At 38.5% G+C, this 20,363-nt stretch overlaps 2 protein-coding genes across 2 annotated transcripts in view; both read right to left on the bottom strand.

Annotated features, from left to right (window-relative positions):
* The window catches only part of ppp1r2 (protein phosphatase 1, regulatory (inhibitor) subunit 2), a 30,183-nt gene extending 25,943 nt beyond the window's left edge, over nucleotides 1-4,240 (bottom strand). The window contains 1 exon segment of the mRNA NM_205668.1: nucleotides 3,941-4,240. Within this exon segment, the coding sequence (NP_991231.1) occupies nucleotides 3,941-4,065 (125 nt within the window). The 5' untranslated portion in view covers nucleotides 4,066-4,240.
* A 1,594-nt stretch (nucleotides 4,241-5,834) lies between these two features.
* LOC137489026 (uncharacterized) lies at nucleotides 5,835-18,475 on the bottom strand. The gene is made up of 9 exons (XM_068216587.2): nucleotides 17,844-18,475; nucleotides 17,017-17,142; nucleotides 15,916-16,050; nucleotides 14,002-15,015; nucleotides 13,808-13,902; nucleotides 13,627-13,677; nucleotides 9,154-9,646; nucleotides 8,770-8,887; nucleotides 5,835-7,431 (listed from the first exon to the last, which is right to left on the bottom strand). Exons 1-8 carry the CDS (start codon nucleotides 18,127-18,129, stop codon nucleotides 8,802-8,804), a joined length of 2,286 nt encoding a protein of 761 aa, XP_068072688.1. The 5' UTR covers nucleotides 18,130-18,475; the 3' UTR covers nucleotides 5,835-7,431; nucleotides 8,770-8,801.
* Between the last annotated feature and the right edge of the window lie 1,888 nt (nucleotides 18,476-20,363).

Genomic DNA, 20,363 nt, shown 5'->3' on the forward strand with positions numbered 1-20,363 from the left:
CAATGTAATTAATTAAAAATGTAATCAAGTACAAAAATTACTAAAAATCATGATTTAATAATATAAAAATAAACATTATAAAATTTAAAACAACAATATAAAAAGATATTCATTTTTTAGGTCAAGTAATTTTCTGCCGCTTATCCAGGGCCGGGGCCGGGTCACAGGGGCAGCAGTCTTAGGAGAGAACCCCAGACTTCCCTCTCCCCATACACTTCTTTCAGCGGGGGGATCCTGAAGCATTCCCAGGCCAGCCGAGGACATGCTCCCTCCAGCAAATAATGGGTCTTCCCTGAGGCCTCCTCCAGGTGGGACATGCCTGGAACACCTCCCTAGGTAGGCGTCCAGGAGGCATCTGAAACAGACGCCCGAGCCACCTCAGCTGACTTCTCTCGATGTGGAGGAGCAGCGGCTCTACTCCGAGCTCCTCCCGGGTGACAGAGCTCCTGACACTATCTATAAGGGTGCGCCCTGCCACCCTGTGAAAAAAACTCATTTCCAAAGCTCATGACCATAGGCGAGAGCAGGACCGGTAAATCGAGAGCTTGCCTTTCAGCCCAGCTCCTTTTTTACCTTAACGGAGCAGTACATCGACTGCATTACTGCTGCACCAATCTGCCTGTAAATCTTATGTTCTATCCTTCCCTCACTCGTGAACCAAACCCCGAGATACTTGAACTCCTCCACCTGGGGTAAAGACTTTCCTCCAACCTGGAGATGGCAAAGATTCAGCACCATGGCCTCTGACTTGGAGGTGCTGAATCTCATCCCAGCCGCATCACACTCTGCAGCAAACTGCATCACACTCTGCAGCAAACTGCCCCAGTGCATGCTGAAGGTCCATGTTCGATGAAGCCAACAGAACAACATTATCTGTCAATAACAGAGATGAAATCCTGTGGTCCCCGAACCAGACACCTTCAGCCCAAGGCTGCGCATTGAAATTCTGTACATAAAAATTATAAACAGAGTTGGTGACAAGGGACAGCCCTGCTGGAGTGCAACAACCACTGGAAACCAGTTTGACTTACTGCCGGCAATCCAAACCAGACTCCTACTTTGTTCATACAGGGACAAGACAGCCCTTTAAAGAGTGCCCCTGACCCCATACTCCCAGAGAACCCTCAACAGAATGCCACAATGGATACGGATGGATACCTTCAAGTCCACAAAACACATGTGGACTAATTGGGCATATTCCAGAGAAAGCATATACATTCAACAGTGCATATACATATACATACATACATATACACACACATATTTATACCTTCTGGAAATATAACATTACAGATGACCTAAAAGTATAAATCAATATGTGTGGATAAAAAGGCAGACGGCTCAGTGAACAAGGAGACAGGATAGTCATTATTTCAGTCTCATCCTTGACAAGACACAACCTCTCTGACCTCCAGAAGAAAAGGAGAGAGCTTCGACACATCCTCAAGTCCTCATGGTGGATCTAGACCAGCCAATGTCAGAATGAATGAGATCAATTTTATATGTACATTGACCTACAGGCAAAAAAAACCACTTCTAATGTTACCAGTCTGCGGTGGCAGCTGTGTTTTATGACAGACAGATTGACAGGAGTGTTCATTTTACACCTTTATGTTGACATGTTGTGATCAGACCTCTTTATAACCATAACCACATCATGGTACAGAAATCACACTTATTTAAATGTGCTGCATGTATATTTTTAATTCTTCTAAAGCATAAAAATACCATATATGTACACAGTGGCGCGCCTAGAAAATTTTTAGGGGTGGCCAGAAGAGGCACCAAATCTTGGGGTGGCAAAAAAAAAAAAAAAGTCAAAATGCAGTAATAGTGATTATTTATATTAACCCTCATTTGTGTAATAAACAAACGAGTTGAGAATCAAAATACACACGAAAGAGAAACCATTAAAGAGACAGGGTGCGATAATCCTTCTGCCGCCTGTTTTTATGATTATTAATCAAACAACAAACGGAGAACGTGCCTCTGCTCTTGACTGAAGAGCTTTTGCAGCTAAAATGTTTTTCCTACAGTGAAGATGCTTAAAGCAGTTTGTTTCATATTTTTATTCTATTGTATTTATTTCTCTTTCCTTTGCAGTGAGGAAAATAACTGTATACAGTTGAAGCCAGAATTATTAGCCCTCCTGAATATTAGCAACCCGCCCCCCAATTTCTGTTTAATGGAAAGATTTCTGAACATAATGGTTTTAATAACTCTTTTCTAATAACTGATTTATTTTATCTCTGTCATGATGACAGCACATAATATTTGACTAGATATTTTTCAACATACATGCACTCAGATTCTCAGTGCAATTTAAAGGCTAATTAGGGTAATTAGGCAGGTCATTGTATAACAGTAGTTTCTTCGGCAGACAATCAAAAATATATATTGCTTAAGGGGGCTAATATTATAGACTTGGGTTTCAAAATATTTAAACCTGCTTTTTTTCTTGCCAAAATAAAAATAAAAAAGCCTTTCTCCAGAAGAAAAAGTATTAGAGGAAATACTGTTAATATTCCTTGCTCTGTTAAACATCATTTCGGAAATATATATTTAAAATAAATAGTAGTAATTTTGACTTTAACAGTAATCGTTTTTAATAATCGTGATTACAATTATGACCAAAATAATCGTGATTATGATTTTTCCCATAATCGAGCAGCCCTAATATATATATATATATATATATATATATATATATATATATATATATATATATATATATATATTTATTTATTTATATATATATATATAAATATATATATACATATATATATATATTTATATATATTTATATATATATATATATATATATATATATATATATATATATATATTTATTTATATATATATATATATATATATAAATATATATATATATATTTATTTATATATATATATATTTATTTATATATATATATATATATATATTTATTTATATATATATATATATATATATATATATATATTTATTTATTTATTTATATATATATATATATATATATATATATATATATATATATTTATATATTTATTTATTTATTTATTTATATATATATATATATATATATATATATATATATTTATATATATATATATATTTATTTATTTATATATATATATATATATATATATATTTATATATATATATATATATATATATATATATATATATATTTATTTATTTATATATATATATATATATATATATATATATATATATATTTATTTACTTATATATATATATATATATATATATATATATATATATATATATATATATATATATATATATATATCTTTTCAGTTACTTTTCACATTCTTTTATTTTACAGCATACAGTATATATAGCGTGTCACAAGTTGTCACTTAACGAATAATCCCAACTTTACTTCAATTTGAGATAGAGGCAAGTTGGTTTTATATTTGGATATTCAGACATTCTGCTTTATAAAATCATTTCAGAAAAGTATTCTTTGCAAATCTTGCCAATGACTAACTCTATCAGAGTACAATCATGTTTACAGTCAATTAGTTGATGTTGTTTTGAAGTTATTCTAACGTGCTAATTCTGATTATATATTCAAATAAGCGTGGTAAACAATATAGAGACAGTTAAATGAACGCATGTGCGAATATAAAACCAACTTTACCTCTCTCAATTTGAGTTAAATCCCGCAGGGTGGTTTGGTTTATTATTTCGACATTGACAGGGCAGGTGCTAACCCATTAGCCGCTTCAGCTACCAACCAACCCAGTAATATATCTGGCACCAGTACAGCACAGGGCTAGATGCGAGTACTAGTTCTCATCATGCCAGAGTTTGATTTGATGGACAGTTAGTTTGAGTTTGATTGACAGCTCTCATCTTAACTGCCGCCCAGTGTTTCTGTCTGCTCTGATAGCACAAATAAAAAGGAGGTTTACTCACTGAGGGTCGTCTTCAGAGTTTAGAGGGGCTCCGGGCTCTGGGATGTCCTGAACTGGTTCTTCTGCTCGGACTTTAATACTGGATTTGTTCTTCAGAATGCCTTTAATGGGTCGCGGTGCTGCCATAACCGTCAAACCCACCCACAACTCCTGTTTTACACTGTTTACGCCTCAAACAAGCGGCTGAAACGCGCCGTGGCGGCTCCGAAACCACCCTCTAACCGAACACGCTGTGTCGCCCGCTTTAGATGAAAGTTAAACGCTGTTTGTGAGGAAAGTTTGCAAACGAGGACTTGATTTCTGACAGAGCTCGCGCACTTGCCCATTTACAGCGAGGAAAGGAAATAGGGCGCCGCAGTCGCTCTCGCGCTTTCCGTTATCGCGAGAGTAGCGGGGTTGCTATAGAAACGCAACTAGTGGGTCTAGTTACTGCGCCATTTTGGGTGAGGCTGTAAGGTCAGTTATTGGAGCAGTACAACCAGGGGGGTTTGGGCGGATCTCACCCGCTTAAGTAACACTTGATTGCACCTAAATGACAAGATTTATGTAGAATTCTGCTCATTACATAGTTTTCTGTGATCTGTGTCTTAAATAATATGCATAATTTGAATATTAAAATATACATTTTCATTTGACCACCCCCTATAATGGTTCATACCATTATTAATGTATAATCGCGGTCGAGTCATTCAACACGCAACAGTCTTAAACGGCGGCTCACGAGGACTAACAGTCGACGTATGTGTTCAAACAAGACACATTTCTTGTAAAATAGGTGTTTATATTTACACATAGCGAAAAAGTCTAATTTATATACGCAGTTTAAATAGTTTTGACTCACAGAACCCTCCAAAATAGCGAATCAGACGATACTGTAGGTCAGAACACACCAGATATCCCTCAAAACACTGAAAACGTAAATACCTTTGAATAATTTAGTTATAATTTAAATAAATGCATACATTTCAATCACTGAAGCATGTATATTACGCAATCTTACATTACCTAAAAAGTTAAATTACATTTTACATTTCATTTTTACATTTCTTGTAAAATAGGTGTTTGTATTTGTTTGTATACCCCCCCAATAAATTTACAGTGATTTGGGATTACACAACGACGTCATCTACATGCTGAACATTGCAAATAATATGTAGAATGACGACTGTATGAAGTTTCAATATAAACTGTTTAATCGGACCAGCAGCCAGCCTGGTTAAAGTGGCTGTTTTTTCTCAAAGAGTGACCCTTTTTGTAGTTCCTCTATATCATTTTCTATTTAAATATTTAATAGTGCATTTAGTGATATTTTAATCACTGTTTTTAGTTGGATTAGCTTGTCGGATGATCATCAAAACGCTGTAGTGCAGTGTTTAATGCACATTTTCATACCCAACATGAAGGTGAAGTCTATGGGGTACACCACTACTTACAGCATACTTTGTGTGACACTGTTCAGCAATAATGAATATTGTTGACATTACTGTGAGGCTTGGGTTTAGATTACAGCCTATAAGGTAGATACAATCAACTGGGTAATTTTATAAATAATATATAAATTTTAGCTTTTTAATCAGGCAATCATTATATGACTATAGCAGAATTTCAGTAAATCTGAATGCACATAATTGGAAAAACCAGACCTCATTATTAAAGAAGATGCACATGACAGACATTATTATTTATTTTTTATTAAGAGTGCAAAACACAACATATTCAGTAAACACAAAACAATCAACAGCAATTGAAGAGAAATAGAAATAACAGGGTCGAGTATATACAGCAATGACAGTCTGAATGACATAATTAAATAGTATTTAGCATTCATGAACATAATTATAAAATCAATAATATTACAGTTTGTTATGGTAAAACTGATCTGATCAAACTCTTCATTTCTGGATGTACAATCAACTTTATTTAATCAGTAAAAGGATCAATCTGCCTCTTCAATGCTGATCCTGCAAGGATATCGATGGACACGTCATTTGAGGAGGATGTGTTGTTTCTCTAGAGATTATAAGAGTGACGATTACATAAATCCACCCTGAAAGAGTTGAACACCGGCACTCTCAACGCCTCTGATTTCACCTGTACTTCAGTCTGGGTGGCGATGCATTGGGTCAGATTGATAAGATAAGCTAAACCTGATCATCAGTTGTATTTTAGCTCCTGCATGTTGTGTCGTGTGGCTTCAGATCATGACACAGGTTTTTGTTGCTTGACTTTAAAGATGTGATGCAGATGTCATTTAAACAGTGACTTAATAATGATTCAACTAAAATATAATAATTAAGACTTTCATTCATCATGCCTCACTTCATTACCATGATGAAATGCACTGATGCTAATGCTTAAAGGGGCAGTTCACCCAAAACTGACAATTCTGGCATCATTAATCTCTCTTTACTTATTAACATGTATCAATACTTTATTGATTATTATTAATAAAAGGCCCTCCACCACCACCTTACTCCTCCTAGCTCATTTCTGATATCAGTAATTCTGAAATCTGAAAACTCCCTCATTCTCAAAGTCTAGAAAGATACTCAAATGTTTTTTTCTGGTAGTTTCTGGACTTTGTTTCTGAGCAACTTGGGGCTGTTGCTGTATATGGAGGATGAGGGAGCTCTCTGATTTCATCTAATAAATATCTTCATTTGTGTTCAGAGGATTATTTTTTGCCAAAAAAAGAGAGAAAAGCATGCTTATTTTAGTCTAGGGTTGTTCAAAATAACATTAGAAATCTAGAAGTCTACATTACTTTAGGGGTCAGTGTTAGTGATGTACACTTGCATCCACAACACAAGCTGAAAAACAAGGCCCTCCACCACCACCGTACTCCTCCTAGCTCATTTCTGATATCAGTAATTCTGAAATCTGAGAGCTCTCTCGTCCTCAAAGTCCAGAAAACTACCAAAAAAGATTTTCTGGTAGTTTCTGGACTTTGTTTCTGAGCAACTTGGGGCTGTTGCTGTATATGGAGGATGAGGGAGCTCTCAGATTTCATCTAATAAATATCTTCATTTGTGTTCAGGGGATTATTTTCACCAATATTTAAAAAATACATGCTCATTTTCGCCTAGGGCTGTCCTAAAATCTATATCTTTTAAATTTTCTGCTTATCATATAAACCTGACCCAATGCATTGTACTGGCGCCGGTGTTTCTTCATCATCATCATCATCCTAAGGAGAAACAACACTTCCTCCTCAATATGCCGTCAGATTAAACCATCCATATCCTTGGAGTCGACCACTATTCAGAAGAGGCAGTTTCCTGGGAGAGATGACGATGCTGATCCTGCAGACTCTGGATCAGGCTCTGGTTCTGGATCAGTTCTTCTTTTTTTCCATTTGCAGTGAAGAAATGGCTCCTTTATGATGTTTGTGTTGGTTTTTATGAGTTTTTTTGTAGAAAATCTTGATTCTTTTTTCTTTTTTTAAGATGAGGGGATTTTCTGTAGAATATTTTGCTGCTTTTTAAGTCCATACTGAGGAAAAACAAAAGAGGAAATATTACAGACATGTCTAGGATTTGTCTAGCGCATATCTATATAAAACAAGAAGCAGCACAATAGAAAACACATGTTGTCTGTGAATGGCTTATTAAAGCTGTCATTATTTTGGTGGTCAAAAGGACATCAATGTGTTGATGTCAAATAGACGTCAAGGTTTTGACGTCAAATTATTCAGCATTTTTAATGTGTTTTTTTTTTCGTTTAAGTTCTGAAATACATTTCTGCCTGATATTTGCCGCTAGTTTACCATAAAATGACTATTTTAGTCTTTTCTGTTTATCACATGATAGAAACGCTGCTTTATTTCCAAATGATTTATGCAAATTTGAATGTATGTGCATATATTTTACACGTTTTTTGTTTTGTTTTGACATTACAGGTGCTGTATGTAAGTTTTTAAAGCATATAAATACCATAATGTGTTTGCAGATATTTCAGAAACATGCAAAGTGAGCGTTCTTGCCTATCTGAAAAACAGTCAGCTTTGAAATTGTGCTTTCTGTGCAAAATATTCCCTCTATCGCATGCCGTTGCTTTAATTTCAAGAGTTTAAACTTAGCTCAAGGTTTATACATAGCTTGTTTGGCGTGCTGTCCCAGGAGAGAGCCCTGAGCTCAAGGGATCCTCAAGCCCAGGGCTTTCCACCTTTCGCAGGGTGAAGGAAGATTGAGCTCAGGTCGATCTCAAAACTCCACCGCTGCTGAGGCTAAGGCCAACTTCCAGAGAGTAAGACTTAGAAAAAAGATTTAGGCTTATTTTATCTATAATATAGAGCACATTTGGATGGTGGGAGAAAACTGGGGAACCAGGGGGAAACCCAGGCGGACAGAGGGAGAACATGCAAACTCTGAAATACCAGATGGCCCAGCGAGGACCCAACGCCATTGGTATTCTTGCTGTGAGGCAACAGTGCTAGTCACTGGCCCACCATTGTGGATAAAGGTGGATAAAGAGGAGGAAGGGGGGTTCTTCCAGACGAAGATAGTTGTAGAAAGGAAATGAGGATGTATATAGTGACTTGGGATCCTTTGATTGGAGGAACGTGATTAGCTGGGTCAATCATGAGCACGTGCTTCTCTCGAAATGAGTTTAAAGTTAAACTTCACTTAAAACACGACTTAAATCAGCCTTTAGGCTCGATCATCAGACTCGCTCCTCGATCTGACAATCATCCATTTGTTTTGCTCCAATACCTTGTTCGACTGCACCTTTAAAGTAGGCGATGGTGTCATAGCACGACTGTTAAAACCGCTAAAGCTATTCTGACATTGGCTGATCGTCTTGTAAACGCAGTTTTCTTCTCCTGTTTACCTTAATGTTGTGTCTTCAGCCTCGATGTCCTTCTACTCTCTCGTCATCCACTTGTGTTTTAAAAACTGATTGAGCGTCAGCCTTTCCCTGATACACATTTTGATCAGATCACAGCATTCTGTAGGAAAAGAAATGGTTAATGCACTGCTCATAAGACTACATCTTACAAGCTGACATTCATCAAGATGCAATGCTACCAATGACTGTATCCTAAACCGCCCCCCAAATGCTCCTTAAAAGTGAAGCATTTGAGGAAGCGGCCATGTGTACACATGAAAACAAGCTCTTGATGGAAAAAGCCAATATATGTGCATACATTTGCATAAAAAAATGTGGGTTTAACTTAAGATGTAAAGTTTAAATCAGCTAGAGTCACTGACTCACCACTGGTTATGCTGGTTATACGAGAAATGCGGTCTTCCTCGTGTTCGGTGCTGTAAGTTGGCAAATCTCCGGTCACCATGTAATACAGCAGGTAGCCTATAGCCCAGGCGCTGGCTAAGACGGCTTTATTGTAGCTCCGTGCATTCACTTCAAAAGCGCAGCCGAAGTCGATCAGCTTGATCTGCGAATTCCTCGTGTTGACAAGGATGTTGCTGGAATGCAGGTCGTTGTGCGAAATGCCTTTGTCGAAGCAATGCTTGGCTGCCTGGACTATCTGCTGCACCAGGCAACGTGCCACAGGTTCCTCCAGCTTGCCGCGATTGCGTATATACTGCCCCAGGACTTCAAAAGGCGTTGGGTACTCCAAGACCATTGAAACGTATCCAGGTTCCTCGAACCACTCGTACATTTCGATCACGTATTGGCACAACGGTGGTTGCTTCATCATGAGCATAAACGCCACTTCTGCAAGCACCGGTTCGGAATAACCAGGCTGAGGAGAAAAAGAGAACAAGGGTTAGTAGATGCAGACCTGAGGAAAGACTTTGTTTAAAGGATTTAGTTCATGCGAACATGTTCGTTTTCAAAACACAGATAGTTTAGAGGAAATCTGAGCCCTATTATCCTGCATTAATACAAAGTTAAGGAAGCTTTTCGTTCGCGTTTATCGTCAGCGAGACGTTTTTCCAGATTCAAACCTAAGTGATTTTCACTGGCGTCAAGCAGAAGAGTATGCAAAATCACTCCTTGACGTTAGATGGCGCTACACAACTTTAAAGAGCCCATATTATGGGTTTTTGAAAATTCCCCTCCATGTAGTGTGTAACACAGCTCTAAGTGAAGTGAAGTATCCAGCTCAGGCTTAAATCTGTAAGAATACAGTGTTTAAAACTGTTGATTCATCTATAAAAGAGTCGACTCGTAGTGCTTCAAACAAGTCGCCTTGATACCGATTCATTAGGTGTTTTGCCATGACGTACGAACGAAACCAAGTTATTCACGTGCACGCGCAAACCCGGGAGATTTCAAACCTGAGGCCCCGTCCTCTGACGCAGAAACCCAGACACCCACAAACCCACAAACACAAACATGCCGGTCGATTGAAGTCACACTGCAGATGGACATTATCGATTCTCTACCCAGAGATGAAACCTCAGCATTATAACCAAGCAGTTGGAAACTTCTGGAAACTACATGCTACAAAGAATACTTCATCTGCGTTTGTTAAAGTAAGGATCAGTAAAGAGTAACTTACTAATGGACGTCAGGATGGGTTTCTTCCTCCATTTCTCAAATGTAAGTATGTGCGATTAAAGTTGCCTCGTTGACTCGAGCTTGCAAATGTATTTAGTTGTGATTTGTTACTTGTAACCGCGTGTGCTGTATCAGGTTAACTGGCTATATTCTCTTATCGCGTGCAAAGTCACGTTAAAAACGCGACGCGTGCTGTTTGTTTACGGAGCTCCGTGGTAGAGGTCTGCATTCCCGCGGCTGTCCCCGGCGCGGGAATAAATTTCCGAATCAATCGCGGGAGCGGTCGGTAACAGGTTTAATTTGGGACGGGAGCGGGCTGTCTAGCAATATCGTGGATATTGCTATGCGAATGAGACAGAGCTTTGCCTGCCTGTGTGTCTGCTTGGCGCTTGTGTGTATGTGTTAGTGCGCGCGTATGAGAGAGAGAGAGAGAGAGCGAGCTCTGTCTGGCTGTCTCTGGACTGTTTTGCTGGGTGATTTTCGGTTATGTTCTCCCCCGCTCTTTAGCGGGATCGGGCGCGGCGGGTAGAAAACGGGGCGGTTCGGGCACCGGGACAAGAAATTCTAAATATAAGCGGGAGCGGTCGGGTTCAGGCTAATACCTGGCGGGTGCGGGCGGAAGCGGGAGCGTTGTCGTCCAGAGGTGTGTTTGTGTGTGTGTGTGGCAGCTAAAATCCACGCCTACACTATGGAGCGTGTGTGAACTGTGATTACTTTTATATTGCTGATTGGCTATTGGGCATTTCATTCTCTGACTGAAGACAGTCGACCAATCGTGACAGACTGTCATCGGTCCAATCAGCGCAGATTAGCTTCGCGCTAAGGAGGGGTTTGGGAACAAATGAATCACTGGACGATTCATACAGGAGTCGCTGGGATAATTAGGTAAAAATAAATGCAGATTATAAGACCATGAAAGTGTTTTTTGACTTTGCATGCATATTAGACTGTTGTTGGAGACCCTTACAACCAAGATATGACCCTATTTCATGTATAATATGGGCTCTTTAAGCTTCTCACAGCTCGCTTGTAACACAGTAAGAGAGGAAGTTCACACGCTTGTTGTTAAAAGCTGCGTCCCAAATGGCACACTATACACTATGCACTCATGCACTATGTACTTACAAACTCAACAGGATAGTATTGACCTTATTCTAAAATGCGGAAGTGCGCCTGTTTTCGCGATTGTCTTAAAACTTCCGTTTCAGTCGCCTACGGGAGAAATGACAAGGAATAATAAACGGCAAAAAACGGACAAACTGCTTACTCTACAAACAAATGTTTGCATGACTATACAGACCAAGTAGAATAATATAACAAGGAAATATCAGTTTGCAACATCAAACAGCGAAACGAGCAGTTTTTAACGTCTAAAAATGAATGGAAGTGAATGAGACCGGAAGTCTCGTGCCAAAAAGATTCAAATGGCTGCACCCGCTCGTCTGCGGAGAATAAGGTCAATATGTATGTAGTGTCGTCCCAAATGGCGCACTAATGTTTTTTTACTAAGCGGAAATTCAAACCGTTTTCCTGATGACGTTTGACGGTTGCCAAATCAGTGAAATAAACGACCAAATTATCAAATATTACCTGCCGTGAGTATTGCCGTATTCACCATCGGGAGGCGCTATAATCACTCTCGTTGGAGAATTTTGCTTTCACCATCCAAAATAAATAAAGTTATTCAACATGTGCGACCGATAGCTCCGCCCCTTCCACTACGTAAGCAAACCTGCGGTCATTGAGTGCGTGAAGAGTATTTTAGCGGCTGAATGAGTGCATCATCCGGGTAATTAAAGTGCACTTAATATTTTTAGAGTTTTCAGTGTGAACACACTACTTACACTATTCATACTACAAAATGGCGTAGAATAGTGCATAAGTATGCGATTTGGGACACAGCTATAGTTACTGGCGATTTGAACAAGCATGTAGTGATGGTGAAATGAAGCTTGCCGAACCAGTGAAGCGCTCAACTTAATTGTGTCGGAAAAAGGTATGTTACTCGAAGCTTTCTAAATCAGAGCTCGATGAGGACCTCTGCTGGTTAAAGTGTGGGAAAGCACTGTGTTGCAATAACGTTAAATGCTCACAACTGACCAACTCATTTGTGTAGTAATACAACAACAGCAATATAAACAAATTACTCAATTACTGTAGTCTTTACACATAAGGTATGTTACATTACACCACCGATGACTGTAGTCAAATCCGAGGTATTTAAAAGTTTATCATATTACAACTAGTCCTGTTCCAAGCGGGGATCGAACCAGCGATTCCTGCATGGGAGGCGAGTGCTCTAAGGAGCATGCTATGTGAGTAATGCATCTAGGCTGCACTCGCCAACTGGTCTCTGTTAAACACTACACTACGATATGCAGTGGTTTTCTTTAAAGGTAGTTATAAAAAAAAGCGCTAATACACTTTAGTATGGTTCAAAACTTTTTTACTATAAATTACTCTTGTATTTTATTTTAATTACTGGTGTGTGGGACCGGTGCAGTGCTTTGAAACAGTAGAAATGTATGTAATCGACGCCTAATCTCTCGCTATACACTTTACTAACCCATGAGGGTGTTTAAACCGAATCAAAATTCGAAGCAGTCACGTGGGTATAGGCGAAAATGAACCTTCGGACGTCACTGATCACGTGATGACGGCAAAACGAATCAAGCTCCTGCTTCCCTGCGAGATGTATCGTTTTTTAGATACATGCTTCGAAGCCTCGGCGCACAACGTCACATCACTACAAGCATGTTGAAGTAGCAGCTCCAGCTCAACGTCCAACAAAAATACCAAAGACATTGTCAAAACAGTTCAGTGGTTCAACTTAGGGCTGCTCAACGTATTGTTTCAGCATTGATATCGCAGTGTGTACATCCCCAATTGTCACACCGCAGGATAAGCAATGTTGAGTCTGGATTGATGTAGATAAACACTGATAGACCGCTTAGAAAACCAAACAAAAAAACGAACTACAGTAACTGCTCACATTAATCAGATTTCAGCAAAATATCTGTGCAGAAAGTGCGGTCAATTTCACAGCAGTGCAGCGATGCATGAAGAACAGCTAAATGACTTTCTTCAACTTGATCATGAGTGAAATATTCATACAGGGTCAAATGACTGGATTTGGCCTTTTAAAATTCAACTACACAACAGTAAATGTGTCCAAACCATTATAGAATTAAACATTGACTGATTTTTTTTCCAACTTACCACAGAGATGTAATAGTCATTTTTTCCCTTCATAATCTGCTTGACGGCAACCTGCAGAGAGGAAATACAATTATTATTATTATTTTCCACACATTCCTCAGTCTCTGATTTATTTAATCAACACTGATGCTCAATTAGACGATTTACAAAGGGAGCAACATGAATAGTAAGCTAGTTTTACCTCCTTGCGATCAGATTTACGGATCGCTTTGTATACTGTGCCGAAGGCTCCGCTTCCCAGAACAGCTCCCAGTTTATAGAACATTTCCAAAAATCCTGAAAAAAGAAGAGATTGTTTAAGTGCTTTCAGGTCTATCATACTGATATCTTACATTAACAAATAAATGTTGTATTATCATATATAATAGTACGCACGAGGATTGTCCTTGGCTCCTGACACCGAAGTCTGGAGCCCAGACGGTCCAGGGACAGGCTTAGGATCTGGAAGAGGCTTAGCAACAATCTGGAGTCTAGACAGTCCAGAGACAAGCTCTAGATCTGGATGAGGCTTAGCAGCAATCTGGATCCCAGATGGTCCAGGAACAGGCTCTGGATCTGGATGAGGCTTAGCAGCAATCTGGATCCCAGATGGTCCAGGAACAGGCTCCTCATCCACATCAGACTCTTCTTCTGGATCTGGCTCTTCATCCGGATCAGGCTCCTCATCCGGATCTGGCTCCTCATCCGGATCTTTTTCCTCATCCGGATCTGGCTCTCGATCTGGATCGGGCTCTCGATCTGGATCAGGCTCTCGATCTGGATCAGGCTCTTCACCCGGGTCTGGCTCTCGATCCGGATCTTCACCCGGATCTGGCGCTTCACCCGGATCTGGCTCTTGATCTTGATCGGGCTCTTCACCCGGATCTGGCTCTCGATCTGGATCAGGCTCTGGATCTGGATCAGGCTCTGGATCTTCATCATGCTCTTGATCTGGCTCTTGATCTGGCTCATGATCCGGACCTGGCTCTTGATCTGGATCAGGCTCTGAAACCAGATTAGGCTCTTGATCTGGCTTAGGCTCTCGATCTGGACCTGGCTCATGATCTGGATTGTGCTCTGAATCAGGATCAGGCTCGTGATATGGACCGGGCTCATGATCTGGATTGTGCTCTGAATCAGGATCAGGCTCTCGATCTGGACCGGGCTCATGATCTGGATTATGCTCTGAATCAGGATGAGGCTCTCGATCTGGACCGGGCTCATGATCTGGATTATGCTCTGAATCAGGCTCTCGATCTGGATCCGGCTCTTGATCTGGCTCTTGATCTGGATCAGAATCAGGCTCCCCTTTGTTCCGTCTTCTGCGGAGGAAAGGCTTCTTCATGAGCTTCCACACCCTCCTGAAGAAAGCCTGGATTTTGTTCCTCCTGCTGCCTTGTGTTTGGGTTTCTTAAATGAAGAAAAACAACAAAGAACAGATTAGAGACGTGGCGGTCAGTTATTGTGTCGGCTATTAAGAATATATAGATGTAAAATATGAATAATAATTTAGAGAGAGGCTGAACTGTCCTAAAGCGGGACACCTGTGGTCTAGTGTTCGTCAATCCTTCATAAACTCATGAATGCCAGTGAAAATATGAGTTCTGCTAAGCTGTGGTGCTGTGGGCTCAAAATCACACGTCCCATCATATATGAGAGGAGCCATCATAAAACAAGAAGCACCTTCTGTGAAAACAGTCTTGATGAACATGATGTGAAGTGCTTTGAGATGTGCGTTTATTATCTAATGTTTGACGTCATCTCAACTGAAACATGAAGAGGGCGGGGCATAGAGTAGCTCCTCCCCTTAAAACAGCCAATAGTGTTTCGTTTTTCTCACAGCTCTGCCAGCATCAAATGAACACCCAATGTAAAAATGAGGGCGGGGCATGTCAGACACCAGAGAGCATTTGATTGGTCATAAGATTTGATTTAGGTGGAAGAGACAAACTGCAAGCTTTACATGTTTATAGCTTTTAAATGTGAATTTTGTCAGTTTTGTACCACACTAGCTCATAGATATCCTTAAGTCTAATACACTGATGCTAACATCTAAGAAAAACATTGTAATTTCAGGAGAGCTTTATGGAGTTTATATTAATTTTTAGACATATGTCTATGAGAATAGTTGCTTTGTGTCTATAATAAGTGCATTAAAATGATCCCACTGAGCTGTTTATCTGATGATGTTCAATTATCCATTTTTAAATTGATTTTGTCCTCTTTCAGGGACTTTTGAGCTGCTGATTTTCTCAAAATACTTGTACTAAGAGGTGGCTTTTCTTATTTTGTGGTTGCAGACGGCCTCACCGGTTGTGTTTTCCTCCACACTGCTATCAGGAGAGGACTCATAAGATGCTGTAGTGTCATCAGAATGCATTGACCAGTCCTCTTCCAGCCACGGACAGAAGTCACTGCAGAAGCTGATGATCTCCAGAAGCGACTCTGGAAGACAAAATCCGTCATAATGGTCAATTTTCAGAAACTGAGATTCATGGAAACACTTTACTGGACTCATCAAGACACCTTTGTGATTATGGTGTGACGCGTGTCATGAATATGAATGAGAGTTTATGCAAGCTTATGACAACTGTCTCTCCGTTATGTCAGTTTAAATAACATTGTTTGAGATTCCTTAATAACAGCAATCACTTGTATGCCTTTGGTGCTGCTGTAACTAGACATAAACAAATAACACATGCATAACCTGACTTAGTCATGACAATGTGACATTAGCAAGACAACATAACACGTCATAATTCTGTCTTAAACGTGAGTGAGGCCATTGTATTTGTGTCTTCTAGTGTCATTCCTCTTTCTTGACCTCAACTTCAGTAGTGCAAATTTAATTTATAATTTAAAAGCCATTAAATATTAATGAGGCTGTTATAAAATTATTCATCAACACACTGACACTTTTAATAAGAAAATGTATTGACAAATTCTTTTATTTCCACTGAAAAAAGTGATCAGAAAAATATTCATGACACAATTATAAGGGCCTCATGACAATCATGTTTATGACGGATTTATGACAGGCGGTGTTGTCTTGGTTTTGTCATGTTGTCATGACAAAGACATCTCAAACTGTGTCAACTGTGCATTTAAAACAACACAACTGAGTGAATGACTCTTTTAAAATCACATTATTTCTCATTTCTCATTTATTTAATATGTAAAGTGTCTAATTTCATTCATACATTAATTTAATACTCCAATACATTCATATATCTCGTAGCCCAGCTTTTAAAGTGGTTTCAACCTATTTAGGACAGTTTACCTTACAAGACAATGATTTCTCATCTCAAAGTCTGTGTAAAACCCATTATTGATCATTTCTCATCACTGTTTGATATTGTTTTTGTCATGTTTCATGCTTTAGTCTAATGGCTGCTGTGCTGACAGACTCACCGGTTGTGTTTTTCTCCGCATTATCATCAGTAGCGGGTTCACCGGCATCTGAAACCACAGTCCAGTCCTCCTCGTCCAGCCAGGGACAGAAGTTACTGCAGAAGCTGATGGTCTCCAAAGATGATCCTGAAAAACAAAATCAATCATGAATCAGTCATAACTATTCATAACGAAATATCTCATGAAATATTACCCAGTAGACTGAAGATTGCTGACATAAAAGGAAAAATCATTCATTTTGACTCACACAATGTATTTTTGGCTATTCCTAAACATTTTCTCTTAATATCTATGAAGAGTTTAGATGCAAAAACCTCCAATTGCCATCTGAAATGTTCCTCTAAAATGAGCATTTCTATCAGGCTCTTGTGTGTAACGTTATGTTCTGTTATATCACTTTTATGGCAAAGAATAAGTCCTTTTCCTGATCTTTAAAGTGAAATATATCAACATAAACAAAGGAGACTGAGAAAAAATTTCATTTTCGATAGAAATTTCTGATGGCTCTTATATTTATGTATACTTGTGTATATGTGTCTGCATTTTCTAATAGGACACATCCTGTGGGTTTTAAAATAGTATTGGATGTGGATTCATTGTTTTGGCTTGGCCCAGTGAAAAACAACTCGACAATTTACCTCACAGGACAACTCTTTCACATCCCAGAGACTATTTTAACCCCATTATTGATCATTTCTCATTATTGTTTCATATATACTGTGTGTGTTTTATCATTTACACATCTATTTGAATCCCTCAATACTTAATATACCTAATTTAATCATTTTAACACCTAATTAAGCTTGGGTGTTTGCTGACAGCCTTACCGGTTGCATTTTTCTTCACTTTCTCAGCAGTGGAGGGTTTGTGAAGTGTTGTGTCGGCCTCTGAAACCACAGTCCCGTCCACCTGGTCAAGCCAGGGACAGAAGTCGTCGCAAAAGCCGATTGTGTCGAACCACAGACCCGCCTCCGCTTTCTCCATTCCACCACACACAGATGCTGTTGCTGCCATCGCGTGGTCAAACACAGGCATCGTGTTTTCACTCATAAATTCTTCTACTTCACTCGTAAAAGTGCTGTAAGTCGACAGATAATTAGTAAATCGATCCATTTACTCAAACTCTGTAAACGCGCTCAAATGACAATCCTTTCTCTTGCTTGATAATCACTGAACTGGAGCTTGGTTAGCCGAGTGACGTCAATTATGGAACATTTGGATTGACGTCACTAGGCGCGCTTATTTTCAAAAGTTCAGAGTTTTGCTCAAAGCTCAAAAAAAACCCAGAAATGAGTCAATATTACCGAGCCGGGACCGATTTATGTCGTGATCAATAAACAACAGCCCCTGTCGTGGTCTGCCGCTCGTCAATGTCAAAATAATAGCCAATCAAATCAAACATGGCGGGCTTTACAGTTCGCGGAGAATATTTCAAAAATAATTTCCAAAAATACAAAATAAAAGCTCGATTACAAAACATCAAATTCACGAGTCAGTGTGTTTTTGACAGAATTTTCAGTGTTAGAATGCTGTAATATATTAACGAAAGAAACTGAACAAATATTAAATAAATTATATGATACATATGACCACCGACAATCACAAACAAATGATCTAACAATATATTCCAAGATCTAGCTACGTTTAATTTTCACTTAATCTTAGTCACGTTTAATTAATTATTAAAGGTTTTTGCTATTATTATAAAATATGAAATGAAAGAATGTATGTATTTCCTGGGTGATTACATGTTAATTGTGATGTTTAGTTCACCTGTGATTAATCATTGGTTTTTGTTTGTAGATAATAGTAGAAAATAAATAATAGAGTCAATCAAATAATTTCCGAAATATACAAAAGAAAAGTACAAAATATAAAATTCACAAATCAGTGTGTTTTTGACAGACTTTTCAGTGTTAGAGCACTGTAATATATTAACAAAGGAAAGAAACCGAACAAATATAAAATACATAATTATATATATATATATATATATATATATATATATATATATATATATATATATATATATATATATATATATATATATATATATATATATAGACTGTTTTGCATAACCTTACCTGGATGTATTGGTGACGGAGTTCTTTGATGCGCTCACTGTTCCTTTCAAAAACCTCAACAGTCCTCTATTAGAACAGATGATAGTGTGATTGGGAAAACCTCAACACATGAGCATGCTTTCTAGATGGAAATCAGCTGTGATGTTGTGCTGTGATATATATATCACAACGTAGCCAACGAAGACGGATGTTGTGCTAACCGTGTTAAGAGCTTAGGAAACTTGATAAATGTATTGAAAAAACTGTAATAGCCAGCGTGAAAAAAACTGTAATAAAATACTGTAAATATCGAAAAAAACACATGTAAACCAATATACAGTTAAATCCATTGGGAGATTAGGACACTGTTGACCTCCTCCATCAATGCTGGTACAGAACAACACAGACCTTCCACCGTTTTTTAATGCTTGCACATTAATGGGTAATTGAAGATTTGTGTGAAGGAGTGTCAAACCGGTGCTTCAGTGAATTCATACTGATCTTGGTGGTGTCTAATGGTTTGGAATAGAGAGTTTCTTTTTGGCTACCATAGCTAAAACAATAGAGATTGGACTGCTTGAATGACATCCGTGTTAACTGTTTTGAAAAATGGAGGGAGTGTCAACCCAATGAGAAAGAGTTTACACATTTGCAAGACCTGTCTTCTGCTCTGAGATGGTGATAATGAAAATGAAGAGGAACCTAGTTTCTTTAAGCAGGTCAAAGCAAACAAGATAAACTTTAAGTTGTGGTTAGATCATGATGTTATCTGTTCTGACATACTGTGTGAAACCATTTGTAAATTTGACTGAAATGACATTGTTTTGGTCTTGGTTGAGCTTGTGTGTAAAAGTGCATTTTAAATTGCCGTTAACTGGATGCATTTTGTGCCACAGCAACAAGAAATGTGTTAATTGTATAGCCTACGAAGACGAATGTTGTGCTAACTGCGTTAAGAGCTCAGGAAACTTGATAAATGTATTGAAAAAACTCATATGCATTGTAAAAAACTGTAATAAAATACTGTAAATATCAGAGAAAACACATGTAAACCAATATACAGTTAAATCCATTGGGAGTTCCATCCATGCTGGTACAGAATAACACAGACCTTCCACCGTTTTTAATGTTTGCAGACTGATTAATTGAAGATTTGTGTGAAGGAGTGTCAAACCGGTGCTTCAGTGATTTCATACTGATCTTGGTAGTGTCTAATGGTTAGGAATAGATGGTTTCTGTTTGGCTACCATAGCTAAAACAACGGAGTTTCCACTGCTTGAATGA

Source organism: Danio rerio, chromosome 22 (genome assembly GCF_049306965.1).
Source record: "Danio rerio strain Tuebingen ecotype United States chromosome 22, GRCz12tu, whole genome shotgun sequence".
NCBI lineage: Eukaryota > Metazoa > Chordata > Actinopteri > Cypriniformes > Danionidae > Danio > Danio rerio.

What these genes read in the sequence shown, in the direction of transcription:
- LOC137489026 (XM_068216587.2), bottom strand. Translation starts at nt 18,129, where the DNA reads ATGGATCGATTTACTAATTATCTGTCGACTTACAGCACTTTTACGAGT. An exon ending in AGTGAAGAAAAATGCAACCG is followed by an intron (nt 17,143 to 17,843) that starts GTAAGGCTGTCA and finishes TTTGTTTTTCAG; the next exon opens with GATCATCTTTGGAGACCATC. An exon ending in TATAACCAGCATAACCAGTG is followed by an intron (nt 8,888 to 9,153) that starts GTGAGTCAGTGA and finishes CTTTTCCTACAG; the next exon opens with AATGCTGTGATCTGATCAAA.